At 36.2% G+C, this 23512-nt stretch overlaps 2 protein-coding genes across 2 annotated transcripts; one reads left to right on the forward strand and one right to left on the reverse strand.

The window, feature by feature from the left end:
• Positions 1-319: 319 nt before the first annotated feature.
• On the forward strand, positions 320-2501 carry CIA30 (complex I intermediate-associated protein 30). Its single transcript, XM_023170332.2, has 3 exons — positions 320-879; positions 1094-1279; positions 2219-2501. Exons 1-3 carry the CDS (start codon positions 412-414, stop codon positions 2441-2443), a joined length of 879 nt encoding a protein of 292 aa, XP_023026100.2. The 5' UTR covers positions 320-411; the 3' UTR covers positions 2444-2501.
• On the reverse strand, positions 2428-22186 carry LOC111514092 (beta-hexosaminidase subunit beta). Its single transcript, XM_074174533.1, has 9 exons — positions 21946-22186; positions 18835-19069; positions 14816-14931; positions 12004-12209; positions 10871-10983; positions 10440-10638; positions 8995-9205; positions 7329-7496; positions 2428-2729 (listed from the first exon to the last, which is right to left on the reverse strand). Exons 1-9 carry the CDS (start codon positions 22120-22122, stop codon positions 2526-2528), a joined length of 1629 nt encoding a protein of 542 aa, XP_074030634.1. The 5' UTR covers positions 22123-22186; the 3' UTR covers positions 2428-2525.
• Positions 22187-23512: the final 1326 nt, after the last annotated feature.

Genomic DNA, 23512 nt, shown 5'->3' on the forward strand with positions numbered 1-23512 from the left:
ATTTTTTTACCGATCCTGTTCTTTTTTTAATAACATTAGATTACATCCGTAAACACTCCTGGCTCCTCTAAAAAATGTTTCTTTTTCATCATTATCATAAATTGAATCTGCGGAAACTGTTTACAAATCGTGATAATACAGTTTCATTAAATGATTGTGTTTGAAAACATGTTCGTACAGATAACTGAAAACAACATTGTGCAGAAGTTTCGTTCGTGGAAGAGCATCGTTGGTTATGTGTTAGTCCTGAACGAATAATTCTTTTGACGATAATAATAATTGACATTTTGGATTTTGGTGTCCGAGTTCTGACATTGACGTTATTTGACGTTTTAGTTCTGTGCTGTGGTGTTTTTGATTTGAAGTGAGGTTATGTAACCTTCAAATAAATCAAAACATTAAAGGCTTCAAATGATTTCAATAACCCGGAACCTCTGTAATGTGTGTAAAGAGTCTTCGAAAAGATTCATCGCTACTTCCCCAAGCCTGCACGCCTTTTGGGATAGGGATGAAAAGTCAGGTTACAGAGACAACAGGAAATACCCACCTTTCAAGGAGAGAATGAGAGATGGACTGAAAATACTGAAAAGCGAAATTGCCCTCTGGAAAGAAGAGATGAAAGAAAGATTCGAATTTGACCCCATTTTAATTTTCAGAGCGGGAGAAGTGGACGTTGTTTGGCGGTTTGGGAACGAAGAATCTCTAGCGAAATGGATTAATACAGACGATAGAGATAACAATGAAGGGTACAGCAAGAGTTCTTTCACGCTAACTAAAGAGGGAAAAGCCTTATTTTCCGGAGTTACTGATATGAGAGTTCCGAAAGATGGAAAAGCCAAACGAGCAGGTTATTGCAATATAAAGACCATTCGAGCTAAGGTAATCATATAGTTGGTGTTTGTTTATATTGGAGACAAAGTGAAGGTAACTAGGTTCATGTTCCAAACCAAAGTGGTGTTTCACAACAGCTGTCCTGTTAGAAAGAAAGGAGCATACAAAAACTTAAAAAATAAATTAATGTAGCTTCCTATCATAGTCGGTTTATTTCCTTGTGAAAGAAAGTACTATCTATCTACCCTTTCTCTAATTGCAGAGATCCTTCCAAAGGGACTCTTACCTCAATTGGACCAGTTACAATATGTTAGTGATGCGAATCAGAGGAGACGGTAGGACTTATCTGTTGAATTTACACACGAAAGGTTATCATGATCTTGCTTGGAACGATATGTACCACTTCCCACTGTTTACAAGAGGCGGGCCTTATTGGCAACTTGTGAGAGTAAGTGGAAATCTACAATCATCTCCTTAGTGACTTTGTTATTATATGTTGGGAAGGAATAGATCGTTCTTCACTTGACAAAAAAAGAGAGGTATTTAGTGTCGTATGGTTGGCTAGCTTACTTGATATGTAAAAAATTCGAATTTAGTGCCATTTTCAAAATCTTAAAAGTTTCGTTCGTAGTTTTTGAATTTGAACAAATAGTTTAAGCTGAATCAGATACATTCTCATATATTTCAGCAGAAATGTTCTATCAACTCTCAGAGTTGTTTAATTTTTCAAATTCTTGAATGACAATGGGGAATGTTCCTCAATTTGGATTATTACAGCAAATGCAAGTTTGAACAAAATAAAGTTGAGTTTAATTCATGAGTTTTTCAAATTCACTTCGAAAAGTATTCAAATTGATGTTTCAAATGTTGGGTTTTAATTTTTAAAGGGATTTGTATCGAATTCACATATTGGCAGCAGCGCCAATATCAAGTTGAAATAATTTATACGTACGTAGTTATTCTACTTTAAAAAAGGAAAATTATCTTTATAAATCAACAATTAAGGCAAAATATAAATTATAGTTCAATACCACCTCTACAAGCCACATAAACAACAGTTATTTGGTTATTTATTTATATAGAGGAAGATAGGTTAGGTGGACAAAATGTCATATGTCACAGAATGTCTCGGAACTCGGAACATAGATAAACAGAACAGCACGCCCTTGAAATATGTCATCTTTGTTTGTTAATACATCATTTCAGTTACACAAATCTGTTGAAATTTGTTTTTCTGTTAACTGGCCCCCCTATGAACGACAACCCACAAGTCTCGTGCGAGCCAAAGATTAACGAGCACTCGCCTTCAAAGTGCGATCCCTAGCACAAAAACAAATGATTGAACACTTTCTATTTTTTTGAGAATCACTGTTGAATTAATTTTTAGATTCCGTTTTCAAAGTTTTTCTATGCTGCGAAGGGCCGAATTCAGGACAGGCAAGAATCGATCCCCTTGGACCGAATCGCAAGCTTCGGAATCACTGCCGCAGAACGGTACGGAGGAGAGTTTTCCCTTGAAATAGACTACATCGGCGTAGAATTCGACCCTAATCACACTGAGGAGTTTGCTTATGAAATGTACAAAACTGACAAATATATCGTGAGGTGCTAACAGCTCCATAGAGCTGTTAATACATTTATTTGTAAATAAACTAGTTCAAATCGAAAAAGTTTCATTATACATTATCATTTTGTTAAAATTCTCCTCTTCCAAGACAGAATCCAGGTCCATTGGGCGGCTGTGCTTCGATTCTTCTCCGGTTCATTCTGCAAGCGTGCTCCTCCAATCTCAATGTCGCTTCGTCCACGGTGGTAATGTTTTCGTTGGACCAGAGCTTCTCTGCTGTTGCTGATGCCCTGGGCCACACTCTGGAGATGACGTTGTGTTCATTCACTGCCTTGAAAAGAAAATTATTCATGAAATAGATTCAGTTTAACGGAGATGGCCTTCAAGCTGAGCTAACTAATAGTAGGATCTTTTTTCCTTTTGCTTCCCGCGAGAAAAATGTTACATAGTGGAACTGCGAATAGTCACAAAGCGTCCTAAGTGGTTATGGGAGTTAGTAACATTGCCAGAACATCAGGATAATAACCAATTCAATGGGCTTGTTTCATGATTTATTTTTGGTTTACAGTTCATTTGATAGTAATATCAAATTGAAAAATAGTGTACTTTATTTCAGCTCTCTAAATAGCGTTGTTTTCCCATAAGTAATTATTACAAATCGGACCGTGACGTCATGGGCCTAGTCCCGCTTCTTGTTCGATTGACCAATAGGAACAATACAAAGAACATTGCCAAATTGTAAAATTCATGGAGCGTATAAATAGTTTCCGATTCATTCGTGATTCAAAGTAAAATCACACTCACGTCCGACAACTAAATCTAAGAAGAAAGTGTAAGAAATGCATTGGAAGGGAGAATTAATTAAACATGGGATCCAAATAACACAAAATGCAATAAAAACGTTATTTTTGAAATATCTCCGGCAGCAGACATTTTCATGTTGATATCACAGAAATTTTAATAATGGAAGTGTATATGAACCCGTTAACGTTTAAATTCATCAAAAAAATCTCCATATGAAATAGAATGTACTCGAAAACCATGGTTCTAAATAGAATTTAACGAGCTATATTTTTAAATAGTTCTCAAAGGCTCATGAACCCTAATAAAATAAATAAATTATGCATTCATGCCACCCACCAAAAATAAGAAATTCAACGTTATATATTAGCCATATTAACCCAGTCAGCATCTCCCATTGAATGTATGAGACAATGTACTCTTTCTAATGTTTCATAACTTCGTACATTTTTTTAAAGTACTTGTCACTTGGCAATACCGCTGTAAACACGATCAATTTTATTGGTCAACAGACACGCGGTCAATTTAAACTCTTGCTTCTCAAAATTTTTTTTTTGCAAATATAAAGAGGTATCTTAATGTAGCCTATCATGAAGTCTCAAACAAAGTACAAATGAAGAATGTAAGATCTGTAAAGGTCTAGTATTGTAATTAAATGAGGTCTGATAAGAATGAATCTTCAAATTTCGCGGAGGTGCTTTGATTAGCGATTTTTTATGCGGGTACACTCATTCACAGTTTCAGCTGTTTAGTACGTTTGTTGGTGAGATGCCTAAAAAGGACTGTTAAAAATTAAGGCGAATGTTCAAATTTCGCGGGTACTACATTCGATTAGCATTTTTTTATTTTATTATGTTGGCAGCGAAGTTCGTTCCAAAATTGCTGAATTTTGACGAAAATAACCGTGGAAATATCCGAGCATCGCTCAGGATATTTCGAATGACGTTAACAGCGATTCAGATTTGCTTAAAAGGGTCATAACTGGTGACGAATGATGAGTATATGGTTATGACATCGAAACCCAAGTCCAATCGTCCCAGTGGAAGAACCCAGGAGAGCCAAGTTCGATTAAATGTTTTCTTCGATTACTGTTGCGTAGTGCATCAGGAGTTTTTGCCACATGGTCGTATGATGAAGTGATGCATCATTTGCGAGAAACAATACGAAGAAAACGTCCAGCAGAGGAAAATGAAGCATGGCTTTTGCACCACGATAATGCACCCGGTCATTCGTCATTGCTTGTTTTACCCCATTTACCAGGTTTGCCCCACTGCGACATTTTCCTGATGCCAAGATTGAAGGGACCCATGATAGAATGGCATTTTACGACGATTGTGGAGATAAAACAGAATCGCTGAGAGTTCAAGGACCAAAAAGGGCATATTGAAAATAATGCTGGCACAAGTGTATTAAATTTGAGGGGAACTAAACTCGTGATTCGGGAGACCAGTTAAATGTATGTTGATTTCTCAAAGGCTTTTGATAGAATAGATTGTGAAATATTGTTGAAAAAGCTGAGCCTAGATGCCTCTGTCTTCCAGAGGCATCTGGGATGTCTGGTTTCATAGTGTAGAAAAATGTTTTGTATCGTCCTGTAAATGGGCAGCTGTTCGACTAAAAAGCTACTATTATTATCAATTTCAATTTTTTTCGCAGAAGAGTAGGTTTGTCGAACTCATTACCCGAAGCGCCGCCACTTTCAGGAGGGCTCGCCAGAAGGACCACTCCTCACACCGTGAGGTTAGTGATCAATGGATCCGAGAATTATGTGCCTCAAGCAGGTATAATGAGCCAAAAACGATATGTTTCTGCATTTTTCCGGCCAAGATTTCTGTCTTCCTAAGGTAGGCTGACATGATCTTGATACTCAAGAACAGAGATGGCATCATTTCACCAAGGACTTCAATATTCAAAACTGGATAGAGTTTGCGGATTTCGAAGAGAACATCTCGGTACGGGAGCTGAAAACTCTATGGCCAATGAATTGGTTAAGGATTTCGCGGCCGAGATTTTCATAGTTACGATCTTCATTCGGGTTTGGAGGCCGTCGTGGTTTGGAACTGTATCTTAACGTTTCGCCATCACGAGTGGCTGGCTTCTTCAGAGGTTTATTCATCTTGACGGTTCTTGATGGATACAGTTCCAAATCACAACGGCCTCTACGACCAATATCGCGTTGCTCTGTTGTTCGAAAATAATAACGTTGGGATTATTAGCTTGCATGAACATGAGAGTTAGGAATGCATAGTTCCAATAAATTTAACAATTCTCATTTTCCACAACATATTTCCTCCGGAGTGTAGGGCAACACAGTTGTTCCGTAGGTGGTATTAAAGCGCTCTTAGGGCCACGCTATGTCGATAGATATAGACTGAGATCGCCTATACTGACAGCAAGTGCATTAGGGTCTCAGGCGCCTCGCGGAAGGGGCAGCATCATGTGTCAGGAACTTCTATACCCATCACGTGGCTGCGACAGACTGAGGTGTTATAGACACCATCCTGGCAGGCCGTGATGAAACCCTCAGTTTCCGAATTCAGCCCACTCGACCTGAGGAAAGCGACGGTCACGTGCTTTGATGAGCCGAAGTCTTCAATGTTAAAGAAAACCCCATGTGAGCCTTCTGCTTAACAGGTTCTAACTTGATGACCGAGTTGTGATCACCTAGGTAAGTGTCGAAAACTAAATCAAGTTCATCAGCCGCTCTGGTATCTGCCCTAGAAAGAAAAGCTTTAATTATGTTCTCTTATGGTCGCGAATCATACAGAGAAGAGGATCCAAACTCCTGATGACTTTACAGGCTCCATTCACTACTATTCTTTCATGTAGATACGGCCTTCTTGTTGTCGAGGGAAGTACAATTATGGAACGGACGATTTGGGATAAAAACTCCTTTCGGGACTCTACGTTGAGTTGATATAGCTCCTCCCTAGACCACTTCTCTACTCCGAACGAGTGGAGTGGTAAGCATATTCATAGCAGCAACTTTGTTCTTCCCCGACAGTTCCGATGACCAGATCTGTCGGAGTTTGTGCTGATGCCGCGAAGAAAATTCTTCACTGATGATACATTTCGTGAATGGCGTTGTTCCACCAAGGTGAGTATACGTTTCTTCATCATTAATATGGTGCAGGATGCTTCCATCTATGAGTTGCACACCCGCTCCATGAAGTTTGAGATTCTCTATATGAAACAAATGTGTGAACTTATGACTCCGGTTTCCGGGGTGCCACAGTTATACCCTCGAGTATTTTTAAGTGCAACGGATAATGGCAATAGTCTGATGCAGAAAAGAAGGGGACTGAGGAAATCGCCCTGAAACACACCCCTTCTGAAATTGACCCTCTCTGTTTGGACTCTAGCCTGATCAAATGTTATGGTGAAGTGAGTCCGCCAGAGTGGCGTCAGTTCTTCAAGGCATCTCACTATTTTGTTGGGTACCGCAAGGTACCTGTGGAAACGCAAGATGAGCTCATGCGATGTATCAAATGGCTTGCGATGTATTAAATACTTTGCGATCCAGGCTATAGAGAGGTTACGCTGCCGAAATCTTCGAACTGTCCTAGAGCTGGAGTATCTAAGTGGCTGCTGGTGTTCATAAATGTCCTTCCAGAAGGATTCCACCTGATCAGCGGTCGGCGGATTGTCTACAACAGAGGAATAAGCGAGAAGATTTCTCATGAAACTTGAGGTTTTCCCCGATGCTTCTCACTCGTATCACTAGTGACTTTTTAGCGGATGTGCAGCATCCACATCGGATACGAGACGCATGTTATTGTTATTATTATTATTTCGTGTTATATAAAGAGATTTGCCAATAAGTGATGAAACAACAAACTGTAAAAAGGTAATCCCTTCTTTCTTATATTTGCATTCGACACATATGGCTTGGTAAAGTAAAATTTTTATTTTATAAAAGGAAGCGTTCAATATCAGTAGATAATAAGAACAACAACTGACTAGCCTGATAGAATAAATTTGTCAAGAAGTGAATTATTTAGGGATGTTGCTAAGTGCATCAACATAGACTGAGTACGGAAAATGTTGAGAAACTGTAGAAAATTGCTTTGAAAATAAATAATCAGCTTTTAAAAAGATAAAAAAGGGTATATTCTTTGGTTTGACCCACCTCTGCCCACATACAAGCTTCTCCACCTAGAAGAAGTTTTCTCTGAGTCCCGTTTCTTGCAAAATTGTTCGGTTCGCAGGAGTAGTATTTTTGCCAATCGCCACCCATGTCTAGATCATCGAGGTACCAACAAGCAGACAGAAGGGCTGGTTTTCCTGAAGAAATTACCTGTAAAGCTATAAGTTATTTCAACACTGAAGTGAATTCAAATGTCAGATAAATTTGGGCGAGAGGGAATTTTGGTAAAAAAATGCTTTCGAACTCAATTATGAAGGTTGTAAGTAATAGAGAGGGAAATATTAGAATCCAGCCATTAACAACAAATTTCGCTGTTGATCTTATCATTATGTGCAGCATGAAACGAAAAAGATTGAACTGAATTTTGTGTGTCTGAATCAATTCGTGGGGCCTGATTTTTCTAATTTTTCCGGTTAGGAATAAATTTCTACAATAAATTCGCTGAGGATATGTGTCCAAGCCTTAATCAGATCAAGCTACGACATGCTAGGCCCGCTTTCCTAATCTCATTCACAGAACACAGACATTTTAATTTCTGTAGTCTCATTTCAGTTGTCAATCTTAAAAGTGTAGGTCTCGTGCCAGATAGAATTTCGCGACCTACGGCACTCTTGAGTCGGTGAGCGCACAATAAATGACACTGCTAGACAATGTTTTCCAAAATGTCAATTTATGAATTCGTGAATAAATATTCATTCGACTGTGTCGTGGTGTATACTGATCGATAAAGAATTTTGTACTCAAAACAACGATGCTGTCATGCAATCGAAATTCATTGTATTGTGGTATGATATCATCACAGGCATTATGGCCCAGTATGAGGTGTTTAGAAGAAACAAAATATCCAAAAATAATTTTTGTGAGATTGTTGATTGATTTGTCAGATAAGTATTAAAATAGACAGCTGTCAAAACTTCGCATATACACTTCTGTTGAAAGAGTCAGTAGTAGTTATTGGCTAACTACAATTGGTGAACCCGAAAAAGAAGAATAACATTGTCTACAAAAATATGGTTGAAATTTTAACAACTCAACAAAGATCAACTTACAAAAATCCTACGTCAGTTCTAAATTAGGTTTCAAATGATGGAAATTGACATAAAAACTAGTCCCCATGATATTTTGATATATATTATATTTATAAAATTATTACAATGTGTTGAAACAACGATAAAAATAAAATAAATACAACAATAAAAATTAATTGGCGCTCCGGGGCGACTTCATTGATTCCAGTGGCGCATTTGCTTTTTCAGCTGCAGGAAAACCCGGAAAAACCTGCAGCACCACATCATCTGAAGATCTTGATCTATTATATATATGAAATGAATATGTCAATTTTTTTCAATGCGCCATTTGAATATTTTTTGTCTTAGTTTGATGAAAATTGGCATAAGCTCAAAATTGCATAAGGAATAACTTTTTCAGATGACTTTTTCGGAATTCTGTGGAGAAATGACATTTTTGAGTGTTTGTCGAAAATAATGTCAATTTTGACAGGTACTGCTTAATTGCTACTGTTACTGTTACTTTTGGTCCAATACAAATCACAAAACAAGACGCAAAATCTCTTATAGTGCCGATTTCAATGGTGGCAATGTATCTGTTGATCATAATTAGCTCTATAAATGTAATTAAGTCAACTCACCTCTGACACAGTCGAAGAATTCAACCAAACGTGCACAATCGTATCTGATGGTAATTTGACTCCGTTGGAGAAAACTTCCTCCCACACTACGGATTTCGATCCAAGTTTCTCCACCATGTTGATAACCTTCTGGACGTAATAGCTCTCCAAAGAAAAGTAATCGAAAATGTTGTTTTTTGCCATGAACTTTGTTATATTCGAGTTGCTTTTCCTTTAAGAAAAGTAATATAAATATTAGTCCAACAACCGAATGACCAACCATTGACTTTCTGGGGAATTTCCACCTTCCACAATAAAAAATGCAATGGAGGACTATTCGCAGATGTTGAAAGGGAAAACTAGTTCGTCCTAATTGATAATTTCACAGAAAGCTAATAACAGATCTTCAAACTTTCCGAAAAAAATGATAAAATCAAAATTAGTCGTTAGTTCATGAGCAAACGATTTCGAAGAAAATTTGAAGTTTCAAAAATGACTGTGACGTCACTACCATTGGAACTCACCCCTCTTTCAAACATGAATGCATGAATGAATATATGACATACATATCCGATTAGTACCACCCAATCAAATATCTCTTTAAACAAAATTCAAAATATAAAATTTCTGTTTCGTAATATGAAATGCTTCCTGATTTCGGAACCAACCATCAAATCACCTCAAAAACAAGTTGGCAACGTCGCTCGCCCAGTCAGAATAACAAGAATACAAGAAGAAGAAGAAAATTAAGTTAAAAAATATGAATAAGTTTTACAATGTTGTCAAGTTCTTATCCAATATTGGTGACGTCACGGCCATCGTTTATACTCCATTTTGGAAAGACTACTGACAAAGAAATTGTAAAAAATATAAAACGAGATATATGTAATTTTCAGTATTACGGTTATCCTTATAGTGTAACTTAACATTTCAGAGGCCATAATCTGTCTCTAACTTCAGAACGGAAATAATCAACTATAACATGAAGTTTTCTTTCTTTGGTACATCAACATTCAATGTATTCTAGGTTTTATAAAAAGCATTGTACAATAGTTTAACGAATTATTTCGACTGAGGAAGCTACTTTGTACCGAAACACGTTAATAATGTGGAGATTGTTTCATTATTATGGATAGTGATAAATATACAACTTCCACAACTGAATATTACTGGAGTTTTTTCTCAAAACCAAACCGTTATTTTAACACTTCGACACGTGTTTCGATTACCAAGTGGTCATCTTCAACAAGAAGATTAGTTTGATCTTCCTGTTGAAGATGATTGAGGTGTCAATGTGATTGAGCTGTTCCTTAATATTCTAATTTTCGTCTGATAAAAGTGATGCACAGAACACCGAACTAGACTGTAAAGGTCTGATCGTCATTTATTTTTATTCAGCAGTTACAAACGAACAAACCTCATTATATCAGTTGACCGTTAAAGATTATTTGAAATTAGATACGTACCAACATTCGAAACCCACTTCATCGCCTCCTAGATGCACATATTCTTCCGGGAAAGTTTCGTGAATTTCTTCGAATAGTCCTTCAAGGAAATCGTAGACGATTTCTTTCGAAGGATCAATTGGTCCCAATTTACCGGTGAAGTTACCTTCACAGGCTGTTAGTATTTCAGGGTGAGCCACTCCCCACGATCTTGTATGTCCTGTCATAATAATAGTAGTTGAAGTACATAGATTGTATCAATTATTGGAGTTCCACAACAAGATAGGTACATAGTTCATAAATAAAAAATTTTCAAATTAGTGAATGAATTGTTCGTCGGTGAAATGTTTTCTGTGAATTGTGTTTGGTGAACAATGCTCAAAAGGTCATTTGGATTGTGAATATCATATTCAAGACATTTACGAGCTTAGCCAAATACGTCAAACACTCACCTGGAGTATCAAATTCTGGCATTACTCTGATTCCTCTCAACCTTGCGTAATGTATTATTTGCTGAACTTCATCTACGGAGTATATTTGCTTGCGATAATACGCTCCCTTGTCACTGAAAATTTCAGAAAAACTTTACTCTGATGCAACACGCAACGAGAATGAATGAAAAGGAGAGAGATAGGTATTTTTCCTGGAATGAAATTATAAAGAGAAAAATATTCAGTTCTTTGAATGACAAAATTCATATGGAAATTACAATTATGTTCAAACAATGAAAAGGCAAAAAATTGAATCAAGAAAATATGTGAAAAGATGATGGTGTGAAACTGGAAAAAGCTATTTCATATTTGTTGGTATCTACTCGTAAAGCGTTAAAAGTTATTGCTCGAGAGCAATTGTGAATACTAATGAACGAAACATCATTAATTTTTTTTTTAATTTTTGAAATTTTCTTGATTATACATTTTTAAATTTTTGTTATCGATTATCTTCATCATTTCATTTCTAGCTTATTTTATTGTTTGCCTAAAATCGACATTTCACATATAGTGAAGTATATTTGCGGATTTCACATTCGATTCACGTTACCGTGATTTTAGTCATATTTCGACTTGTTGGAGAGTGTATCACAGAACATAAACCTATAGTTGTAGTTCTGTGAGGTGCAAAGATATATTAAAGAAAAATCCCCTACTGCGGCGGCAACTTACAGTTCCAATGTCGTTTGACGGGTTGCCTACCTTGGGTTGTACAGCGCAACTAATTACCAACTGGCAGAGACAACCATCTGGGCGGGTTTTTATAACTTCACATAGGTTGGGTACAAACGTGAATAAAACATTTAAACTCACATTTTATTGAAGGTTTCTACCCCCTGTTTCCCTTGTAGAAGAAAAGGATGCTACATAAAAGTATGTATTTTATCGTGCATTTCATTAATAACGCACGTGTATTCTTTTATCGACCCAATCAAGGATGATCATGTATATGCAAAATATCCCTTACATTATACAAGTCGTTCAGAAGTTACGACGGTTACTGAAAGCCTTGGACTGGAACTATGTTTTACTATAAATTGCACCCGTTTGAAAGCGAGGTCGCTACAATTAAATATATAAATATAATTTCCTACCTGAGCTCCGGATATTTGACGCTGACATACGGGAAACTTTGATCGTCCACAATGTGCCAATGGAAAACGTTGAACTTGTTGTAAGCCATCGCATCTAGAGTGGTAAGGATTTTTCTCACGGGAATGAAGTGCCTGGAAGTGTCCAACAGCAAACCTCGATGGGTGAATCTGGGATAATCGACGATGGAAGTTGTGTTGATTCTGAGCTTCAATTTCAATGAGATTTGTTAATATTCTGTAGGGTGTTTCGACCGAAACTTGACGTTCCCTGAATCTCAAAAATGGACATGCAATCAAAAAATTTCAGTGCTTCTATTGTAAATGAGAAAAATTGTATTGGAATTACAAAATGAAGTTTTCTCAATATTTTCGTTGGTTTCTGGATTTTGCCGTGATCTTTTCTGGTTACAATCTCCAGGGTTGTCTTTACCCGGGGGTTTAAGGGTGCAGCTGCACCCGAGCGCCTGGGGGCGGCGCTAAAACTAGAAATTGGGAATTTTATTTAGGTACCTACCCCTAATCTCATTCCAGTGTTTTCAACCGTAGCAGAATTCCGTTACTGTAGCGGAATTTTCTACGGAATTTTTACAGAATTTTCTACAAATAATCAATGTTGAAAAAAAAATATGGAAGAAGAAGAGGCAGTGGACAGCACTCGAAGCTGACAGCTGACAATTGAATGCACAGTCAATACGTTATAGTCTTTAGTAGCTGAGGCCATTACATGATGAAAGAGAAAGAAGAAGATATATGAGTATTTTTCCTATGTTATTGATTTCAAGGTAATAATGCTCTTCTGCAATAAATTCTATTCCAAAATTATTATTTCAAGCTAAGAAATATTTGGTTGAGACGATGGCTTTCGAAAATTAACTTCTGTAAATTTAAAAAATTAGGTACTATCTACTGAGTTGCGATGTTGATAGTGAGCATGATCCTGATTCCTGACAGTTTCAGTTTTGTCTATCTAAACGGTACACAAACTATAAGTTCAATGGTATTTTCCAGCGAAATAGTTCCTAAATTACTATGGTTTTAGGCGTAAATTCGGTTAACTTTATAAACTCATTCTCAATTGTGTAAAAAACATATGTATTTTTTGCAGCATCAACATCTCGCTGGGATGTTATGAAATACATACCTACTTTAACATTAAAGCATCTTTCGAATTAGCGTTGGGAAAGTAGATTTGAAGCACTCAAAGCTTTATGTTTTTATACGGATAACATTTAAGATGCCTTATATTGTATTTTTAGCAACATCAAGTATGATAGCGACACCTGAAACATAGCAAATTCATTAAAGGGTAAATTGAAGTCATTCAAATTTTTATGTAGAGTTGTTTTATGGTACAACATTTTACAAAAAATTAATATTGTGTCTGATTCAAAATTAATTGCCGATGAATTAGAATGTGAAACTGAACTTACGGAAACTACTCGTCCAAGTCCCCGAAAAAGTTGACGTGTGAATATTTTTGTTTGTGATTTATAGAGTTTTGAGATATTAATAAATGGAAGATTAAAATTATACTGCGTTTTTTGCAACTTCAGGGGCGCAGGCTGATCACCCGCACCCCGGCGCGAAATATGCTTAAGACGGCACTGATAATCTCCAAACGTTCAACTGCAACTGTGCCAGTCATCTTCAGTGGCGTACTCTTCTTGACGTATCAACTGAAACTGAATCTCTCACTTCTGCCATGTCATTTATAGTGCTGGGTGCTGGTTTTTCGCGCACTTTCTGTATCAAATGGCGGGTTCGCACGTACTTTCCGCGCGATTTGGGTGACTTGGATTCATTTTGGCGCTTTTCAATGATTTGTACCAGATCTTTAGTAGATATGTTCTCTCTTCCTTTCTGTTGAAGTTCTCTTGGTGTTTCTGTATTTCTATGGCTTCTAAATACATTCTTGTTGAATAATGATTCGACGTTGCTAGCCTCTCAGTATTTTCCAAAAAGATCTCGTGTTTCCCATTGGACAGTGCATATTCAGCGACTGTAGACTTCCCGGTCTGTCCTAATCGGCAATTCTCCTTTTCGTCTGACCGATACAAACTTTACCACAGTTACATGGAATTCTGTAAACTCACGCTGATTTGAGTGGATCTCTGCTGTCTTCTGTTGTCGTTGGTTTAAAGACGGTGTTAATTTTCTTCTTCTTTAAAATGTTTCCGATTCGGTTGGTGACACGTGCTACGTATGGTAGATAGACAGTGCCTTGGGGGTGCTCTTTACTGGTGTTCCTCTTCTTCTCTTTTGGACGCGTAGCGCGGATTGGGATTGTTCTTCACTGGTGTTTCTCTTATTCTCCCTTGGATGCGTAGCACGAGATATATCATAATCCGTGAATAATCAGCAAAAGACAGCAGAGATCCACTCAAATTAGCGGGAGTTTACAGGATCCTACGTAACTGCGGTGAAGTTTATATCGGTCAGACGAAAATGAGCATTGGTACCCACTTATAGTCGAGCACAAGCGGAGTTGCTGATTGGGACAGACTGAGGAGTCTGCAGTCGCTGAATATGCATTGTCCGAGGGGAAACACAAGATTCTTTTCAAAAATACCGGGAGGCTAACAACGTTCAATCATTATTCAACAAGAATGTATTAACAAGCCTTAGAAATACACAAACACCAGGAAAACTTAAACTATACAAACACTATAAATGAGAAACCAATCAAAACATTGACGGCAGAAACATTTCTTTGTTTCTTGGACGTTGTTTGGAATTTTTTGAAAACCCGTCCTGTTCTGGATGGAAGGATCTGCCAAGTTTTGTTAGAATGCCTTGTATATTGAAAACTTACCGATAGCTGTTCATTCCCTATATAAAGAAGTTGAGAGAATGTTTCTAAACCTCTCAAAATACCCCAAATGGTGGCAGCTTTCAAAACTGCCGCTTCTTTCGTTATATTCAGCTGGTCTGCAATAAATAAAATCAATAAATAAAAGTGAAATCGATATACAGTGTGCCCCATTTTTAATGAAAACACCCCTCTAAAATTTGAAGTTGTAAATCGATTTTAATATTTTTTTTTAAAAGTCAAGTACTGAAAGGTCTACCTTGGGACAAAATTTGAAATGTTTATTAAAGTTTCAGGGCATACTACGAAATTTTTTCTTAGTCGAAAATCGGGATTTTTTGTTAGAGCGATTTTTTTTATTGAAAAAATCACTACGCCACTGGATTCAGAGTGCCTCTAAACAGGTGTGATCAAAATTTCATGAAAAAATATTCATTATTAACAAAGTTATGACAACTCAAAAATTCGAAAACTCACACAGCTAACAGTCACAGTATATCATTTTTTTTATGATTTCAACAATAATGTGCCGCCAGATGAAAAAAAAAACAAATAGCGTAAATATTTTTAATGAAAATAACGGAATTACATTCACACAATTCAACTAACAATGAAGCAAAAAATTTTAATAAACGTAACTAATAACTAATTATTGAAATGTTTCGATTCAGTGCAACAATTAATTCTAACTCATATTCTAGTAGCCTCTACTAATCCACCACGTATTTCGATACATGTGTCGTAACGCTTACGAATGTTTCTGATTACGTTCCTTAGTTCTTGAGGGCTAATATCTGCACATACCTGTCGAATTCTTGCACAAAGTTCATTTCTATCTCTTAAGCGGTTTTTGTAAACCTTTTGTGTGAGAAGTCCCCAGAGAAAAAAGTCCAAAACTGTGAGGTCTGGAGATCTGGGTGGCCACTCTGTAAACGGACTACCACGGCCTATCTATCGGTTTGGAAAATGTTCGTTAAGCCATTGCCTCACAGCTCTAGCATAATGAACTGAACACCCATCTAACTGGACAATTAAATTTGATCGTTCATTGATTGGCAGCTCGTGAATAGCATCCCAAAACTCTGTGTTTAAAAATTCTAGAAACCTCTGCGCATTAATGTTTTCCTTAAAAAAGAAAGGGCCAATAATTCGTTCGTTCAATATCCCACACCAGACGTTGATTTTTTGGGAATACTGGCTTTTACAGTTTGTTACCCAGTTAGGATTATCCGCTGCCCAATAGCGACAATTCTGTGATGACATTACTCCATTTGTAGTGAAAGTGGCTTCGTCGGTATATAAAATATTTTTTAGGAAATTTCTATTGTTCAAATATTCCCCTTGGGCCCATAAACAATATTCCAGGCGTCTTGTTTGTCGCCTTCTTGAAGTGTGTGCAAAAATTTTGGCTTGTAAGGTTTAATATTCTTCGCCTTGAGACATCTCCGAATAGTTTCTCGTGGAATATTCAAATCTAAAGTGGCATTCCTTATACTGGCATTAGCATTATTTCCGAAATAATCTAAAATGATTTGATTATTCCTGTCATTCCTATTTCGTCTTTGTACAGGATTACTTTTTAACATCATTTTTGATACTGCACCAGTTTCATTGAATATTTTATTTACCGTACCGCAGCTAATACGAGGACGATCTGGATGTCTCTCATTAAATACTCTACAAACCTCTCTAGCACTTCTAACGTCATCTCCCGAAAGGCGTATAATTTCAATTTTCTCTCTTACGCTCAATCTTGCAGCCATGCTACAAAATAATTCGAAGAACTGTAAGGTGAATATTGTTGACAATAGTACACTTAAATCTTTCACAAGTGTCAAACTGTAATATCATTTCCAAGGCAACTAAGATTTAAATTGAAATATTAGGTCTTAGTTTTAGTTAATTTGCGTGAAAACTTGAATGCAATTCCGTTATTTTCCTTAAAAATATTTACTCTATTTGTTTTTTTTAGCTCATTGTATAGGTACTCTAGTTTTGAAAGTTTTTATTCATTCATTTTATTCTATTTATTCATTGAGTAGAAGACAAAGAGCATTGCTGATGATATTTCGACCAGAGGATTTTCCAAAGATTAATTTATCTGAAAAAAATTATCTGAGAAGACAAATAATTACACTATCAGCCCACTCGAAGTATATTCCATTGAAATAAATATTAACTAGATCGATGAACTAGTCGCCATGATAAAAATACAATAGGATGGAAATATATCTTTCCACTCCCACAAACAAAACACTCAGTATCTTGTTAATAAATTATACAGAATCAGAACATATTCTCAAGTCGTTTTCAAGCCATGCAAAATTATTTTCAATTGCGTTTGTGAATTCATGAAGTGTGTATACTACGACTCAACGAATCGGAATGAATTCTCTACACTATTATTGTAACAATTGAGATTGATATAAACACAATGAGATATAAACTCGATTTCAGTTGTTTCTAGATCATATTAAGTGCATTTTTCATTCCGGGTTTAGATTTAACACGTGATTATTCAACTAGCCCCAATGAGAAGTACACTGGCATGAGTTGTGGCAGTCTAGCTGGCCATTCTACTTTCCCTAGGATTTCACCTAATTGATTTGAGATGGTGAACACCTGCTACTGAAAGTATTTCCCTATTGAAAAAATTGAAACCAATTGATTCTTCACGATAAATTCAGAAACCCTCTGAAATGTTTTCAACACGGAAACAAAAAAGTACGTATGCACGCTGTCTATTAAAAAAATAAGGTGAATTTTAATTTTTCTCAATCGTCGCAGAATGCCGTCCTTTGAGTCTCTTCAATCTTAGAGACTGGAAAAAGTCGCAGGGGACTAAATCTGCTGAATACGGTGGCCGAGGCATGATTACGGTCTTGTTTTTTACCAACAAATTACGAACAAGCAATGACGAGTGAGCAGGTGCATTATCGTGATTCAAAAGCCACGGATTACTTCTCAGACTCCTTATTTACCGTACAACCATGTGACAAGAAGAAACAGTGAGCAAAACCTTGATATTTGATTGAACTTGGCGGGCTTTTTTTGGTCCTAGCTCTCCTGGGGACGATTGGATTTGTGTTTCGATGTCATGATTCGTCACCAGTTCTGTCTGTCTGTAGAGTAGGGATGGTGATTTTAGGCCCATAGCACTTAGGTCGTACATCCTCCCGATGAGTTGTCCTCCTAGGTCATCGTCCATTACTGTCGTTGCGCGCCTTCTTCAACCTTCTTGGGGTTCCCTCCGTGGTGGTGCACAAGTGAGGGAGCTTTCCTGCAGGGGCAGCCGGTTACGTGCCTTTATTCAAGGCGGAGCTCTTGGCGCTCGCTGCAGGAAGTGCCCTTGCTGTTAGAGATGGAGTGAAGGAGGAGGAGGGTGCACTTATACTTTCTGCCACTTCTGCCTCCTTCGCACTCTTCCTCCTTTTGGCCTCGGCGCCGCAAATGCGCTTGAGCCTTGGCCTTTGGAATACATTACGAGGTGATCTGCCATGTCCAGCCTCATTCCAAGTAGTAGATTGGGGTGGCCCTTTCTGTTCATCCCCAGCCACCGCCTTTGATTGAGGTGAGTACTTCTGCCCAGCCTCGGGATTGGTTTTTGTTTTTGTTGTTTCTGTTTTTGTCTTTGTTTCATTCATGTGTGTTCGAACATTCACCTGTTAGTTAAGGAAGCCACAGATTATGCTGTAGACGACCCCTCCCGATATAGAAGGCCCCGACACTCTGTCGAATGAGGCCCTCATGTCCCCCGTTAACGAATGAATAACTTTCTCATCCATCCCACCCCAGCCAGGTAGGGGTATCCCGTGAAGGGCGGCACTGATGTCTAAGGACTTCATGCCGTCATCAATCAGTCATGAACCCATTGGTCCTTCTCGAGACCAACAATCAGTCAAAAGGGTAGGGGAGCTGGACTCCAAACCTGAAGGAATTGAAGATGACATTCTGTGAACATTCACCTTATATTTTCACAGTCTTCTTATGTGGGATCGTAGTTTTATATTTGCTAAACTTACATTTTTCATCCATATTCAACTTCGGATACTCTTTATCATTGCAAGGTTCCGAAAAGGTAATATCCAGAGAGGACAGGGATCCCAGATAGTTTTTATCTGCCAACCACGTTTTTTTGTGGAACTCGTGATCCACCGTCTCCAAATTTTCGGCAATGATCCCATAGTGGTCGTTTATGATGTTGCTGTATCGTATTAGGGCTTCTCGAAGCACAAAACATCCACTGCTGTCATTCGCCTGGAAAGGGAGAAATGTTTGAAACTACATAAGACTCGTGAGGTTGAGAAAGGTAGCGATATAAATAATATAGAGCGATATTCTGTGTATTTTATTCCTATATATAATAATAATAAAATAATAATCTTTATTCATCCTTTAAGATCATACACATGATATAGGGACAGCTGGTCGTGCTATCATCATCTAGACTCTCGAAAGCGCTGTCGCTGTCGAAAGCGCTCGCATATAACCAAAAGAAGTTATAAAGCTTCAAATCATCATCAATCTTCATTCATCAAAAGATGAATGATGTTATTAAATGATTTTAAATTTGTTTTGGGTTTTGAGAAATCTAAAAATTTTAAATTTTTTATTATTAAAACTCTTATGTTGAGTTTGAATCCTATACCACAGTGTATAGAGATTTTTCTCAACCTCTCAGGTGGATTCAGGTACAAACACAACAATAACTTACCAAACTTTGATTTTTCTAGTAGATTTCACCTGTGAAAAAATTTGGAAAAAGACACAATTGATCTTAGAAAATATATAACAATTTTAATTATAAGAGTAAAATATGTGGAAATCAAAAAATATATAAATTTATCAATTGCCAAAATAGAAAATTCCTCAAATCTAAGAATGTCCTAAATCTACAACGAAAAACGAACTATTCAAAGTGAATACACCGAACAAATTTGGTGAATGTCAGTTTATAATTGCAGATCACTGTAATTCGGCAGACTTGAATACTTTTTTTTACTGTATTTATTATTACAAATCAGTATTGACTACTATTCTGTTTACTTCTTAATTTATATACTATATATTTCAAATTTTAAGGAGAGAAAAATTTAGCGTGGCGTCTCTTTCGTTGCCTCAAGAAGAATCCCGTTGTTGATAAAAAAATTGAAAATCTATCTCGTTCCCCTAGTTACCATCTATCAATTTTCACATATAAATTTTCAACTTCTCTATCAGGAAAATTATCTATTCTACTAATTTAACATTGGCTCTTAAATTTAGATACATTTTTATTTTATAGTTTCGTACAAAAATAGTTAACTTCACTTTTATGTAAATATAAATATTTTCCAAAAGCATCACTTGATGTCAGTTTCTAAGGAAGTGATTCACAACAATAAATTTTGAATTTTACATCATTCCTAAATAATAACAATTAGTTTATTATGCCTTTTTCATTTTTTCATCACAGATGCTAATTTAATTTTATCTAACATTTCTTTCTAACCTATATCGGTTATCAGTTTTTAGTATTTTGATGCGTTTTGATGTAAGAATCTTTATATTGGAATTTCCCACTCTTATTTGCTTGTTTCCGGTCAAAACTGTGGGTTTCAATGTATGTACAGGGTGTCCTTGCTGTATTTGTGTATCTGAATTCGTATGTTTTTAAAATTCCCATACACTGTTGTATTTCGAGTCTTTTCATAACAATATATATATATATATATATATATATATATATATATATATATGTATACATAAATCGATTTAATTCGTGAGGTTGCAGTCAATAGCTGGGCTGTTACAAAGAAAACTCTTTGTTATATGTCAAGCTTTCGGTATATTTCACACCTTCGTCAGTTGATAAAAATTTTTATCAACTGTCATTTATTAATGTTTTTCTATCTGTTTTTGAACCATTTTATATTTTATTCTCACGTTATTGTCCTTACGAAGGTGTGAAATATACCGAAAGTTTGACATATAACAAAGAGTTTTCTTTGTAACAGCCCAGCTATTGACTGCAACCTCACGAATTAAATCGATTTATAGTTAATCCAGTCACTAATTATTCTGTTATATATATATATATATATATATATATATATATATATATATATATATATATATATATATATATATATATATATATTTATATATATATATATATATAAATATATATATATATATATATATATATATATATATATATATATATATATATATATATATATATATATATATATAAGAAACAGCACGGGGATTGGAACGGGTGTGCAATCGGAGACAAGAAAAATGAGAACTCTTTTTTCTGTTCAAGCTTTCGAGACTTTATTGACTCTTCTTCAGGAACTCTAGATGATAAGATGAAAATTAACAATTGTCAAAATTTGTTGTACATTACTTACGAAAGTTGAGGTTATGTATATGAAGCAAGCATGAGGAGAATTGTTTTCTTAAAACACTTTGAAAATGTGATGATTTATGAACACTCATGATACTGGATAACTGGTTAAGACTGAGAACATTATAATAAAATGTGGATGGCACTAATAACATTAGATTGTTGTAAAATAATTTTTTTTAACATTTTTATACATCTTGTGAAAGGGACATGTCCAAGTCAACTGTCAATTGTCTTGACAATTGTTGTCTTGACAACAATTGACAAGACGAGGGGTATATAAAAATTAGAGTATAATAGAATTACCTTTCAATAGGTATGTCACTCACGACAAAAAAGCTTCTGTGATAGCGAAAAATTGAAAAATAAAGTTTGTGAATCTCAAGGTGTAGTTTATGAAAACAAGAAGTTTTAATTCTCATTTCCCATGATGATGTTCTACCACGTATTAACGGCTATATCCATCACTTTATAGGCTGAATTGTATTAATCAATGTGAATAGTGGTGAAAATGATCAACAATATATATTTTCGCCAGTTCTGCTGCATGTGAAATTGACATAAAAATATTTATAACACAGAACATAAATGAAATTAACAGTGATAGCCCCCTGTAAACCAAAATTACAGTTTCCACACTGTTTCAAGTAACCCCCTTTTACGACATCCTCAAAACAGCTCCTACACCAATGTTTCGAGATTCAATCGTCCGCCATCGATGATAAAGTCCAAAGAAACTCACCTTGAACCGGAAAAGTTGGGGCCTCACAATGAAATAAGTGTCATGTTTCACTTGGCTGTTGGGCTTTGGCCATACCTCCCCCTTGGTAGCCTTATACTGCGGACCAGGGTCTACAATATACTCCTCACCGAATGCAAATAGGCTCAACTGCCACAAAACGAACGCTGCAAACTTCATGTCGAGCTCGGATCGATCGAACTGGATGTGCGTTCGACAAGAAGTTGTTTTGTTTATACATCGATTGTTTTCATAAGATTGCGCTTGAGTGTTGCTGTGATAATGTATCTCGTTCGGTTTTATCTTGAACAATTCGGAGAAGAATATTATTAGAATATTAGATGTTTTTAAATTACTTTGTTCATCTCTTTTCCAACGAAGAAGCCTGTGGTGATGATGGCTCCTTTTAAGATGACGCCATCTATGGGATCTTGTGTTCCTCGTCGGACAGTGCATTTTCTGCTACTGCAGACTTCTCGGTCTGCAGTCCAATGGGCAATTCCATTTGTGCTCGACTAGGCGGGTATAGTCGAAGTAAACGATATTGTGCATACTTAAAGTTGTCGGCACCCTCAAAGGCCTAAAAAACCAATTCATGAAAATGAACCGGCTACGAAGTAGTCCACGTGGACCGTAGACCTAGCGGTTCATATTGGATAATTTTTACTAACCGAGTTTTATGATTGGCTGATGAGTCATATATATATATATATACAGTGTGACCCATTTAAAATGGAACCACCCCTGTAGAATGTGCATTTTTCAATCAATCTCAATTTTTTTTTATTGAAATATTAAGCATGAAAAACTGTATCTTGACACTAACTTTCACAATTTTAGTTTCATTTCCAAGGCACTCTATGGTTTTTTTTGTTTGTCAAAAACGGCAAAAGTTTATTAGGCAATTTTTGTTTTCAAATTTGACTACACCACTGGATTCGTAGTCGTTATAAATCAAAACTGTCAAATTTTCATTAAAAAATATTTGTTAACAACGAAGTTACAACAACTTCAATTTTGGAAACAAAGTATTTGTTTGTAATTTTTATTCAGATTATAGACATATTTGAGATCTGACAACACTGTCATCACCAAGTAGAACACCAGTGAATTTGTACAGTGAAAATCCGAAGTCAACAGCTCAATGCGTTCTACAGTTATAACTCCTGAAAATATGGTAATGTGAGAGATTTGTGGTGCAAGCGTTTTGTAATAAAAATCTGACTACGCCACTGGATTTGTGGATAATATTCCCTTAAAATCATTCATTTGAGTGTAGGTTACGAGAAGTGAAAATTAAAATAAAAATTGAATAATTGAATAACAGAAAATTAAAAGTTCATTTTCAAGTTACGCAGTAGTAGACCAAGTTCAGAATCTCATGTCATGGGATCTCCCAATTGCGCTTTTACCAAATCTTGATAGAATCTTGAAGTATTAATGGTCATACTTGTAAGCTTTTTGGAAGTTTCCCAATAATAAATAATAGTACTTTTGTAACAGCGCACCTGGAAAATCACATTTTATGAGATTCTGAACTTACTCTACCTTCTTATATAGCTGATGAAAA

The sequence above is a fragment of the Leptinotarsa decemlineata genome, unplaced genomic scaffold (assembly GCF_025532065.1).
Source record: "Leptinotarsa decemlineata unplaced genomic scaffold, Ldec_3_MD MMD2_tig00000591_RagTag_RagTag, whole genome shotgun sequence".
Taxonomy (NCBI): domain Eukaryota; kingdom Metazoa; phylum Arthropoda; class Insecta; order Coleoptera; family Chrysomelidae; genus Leptinotarsa; species Leptinotarsa decemlineata.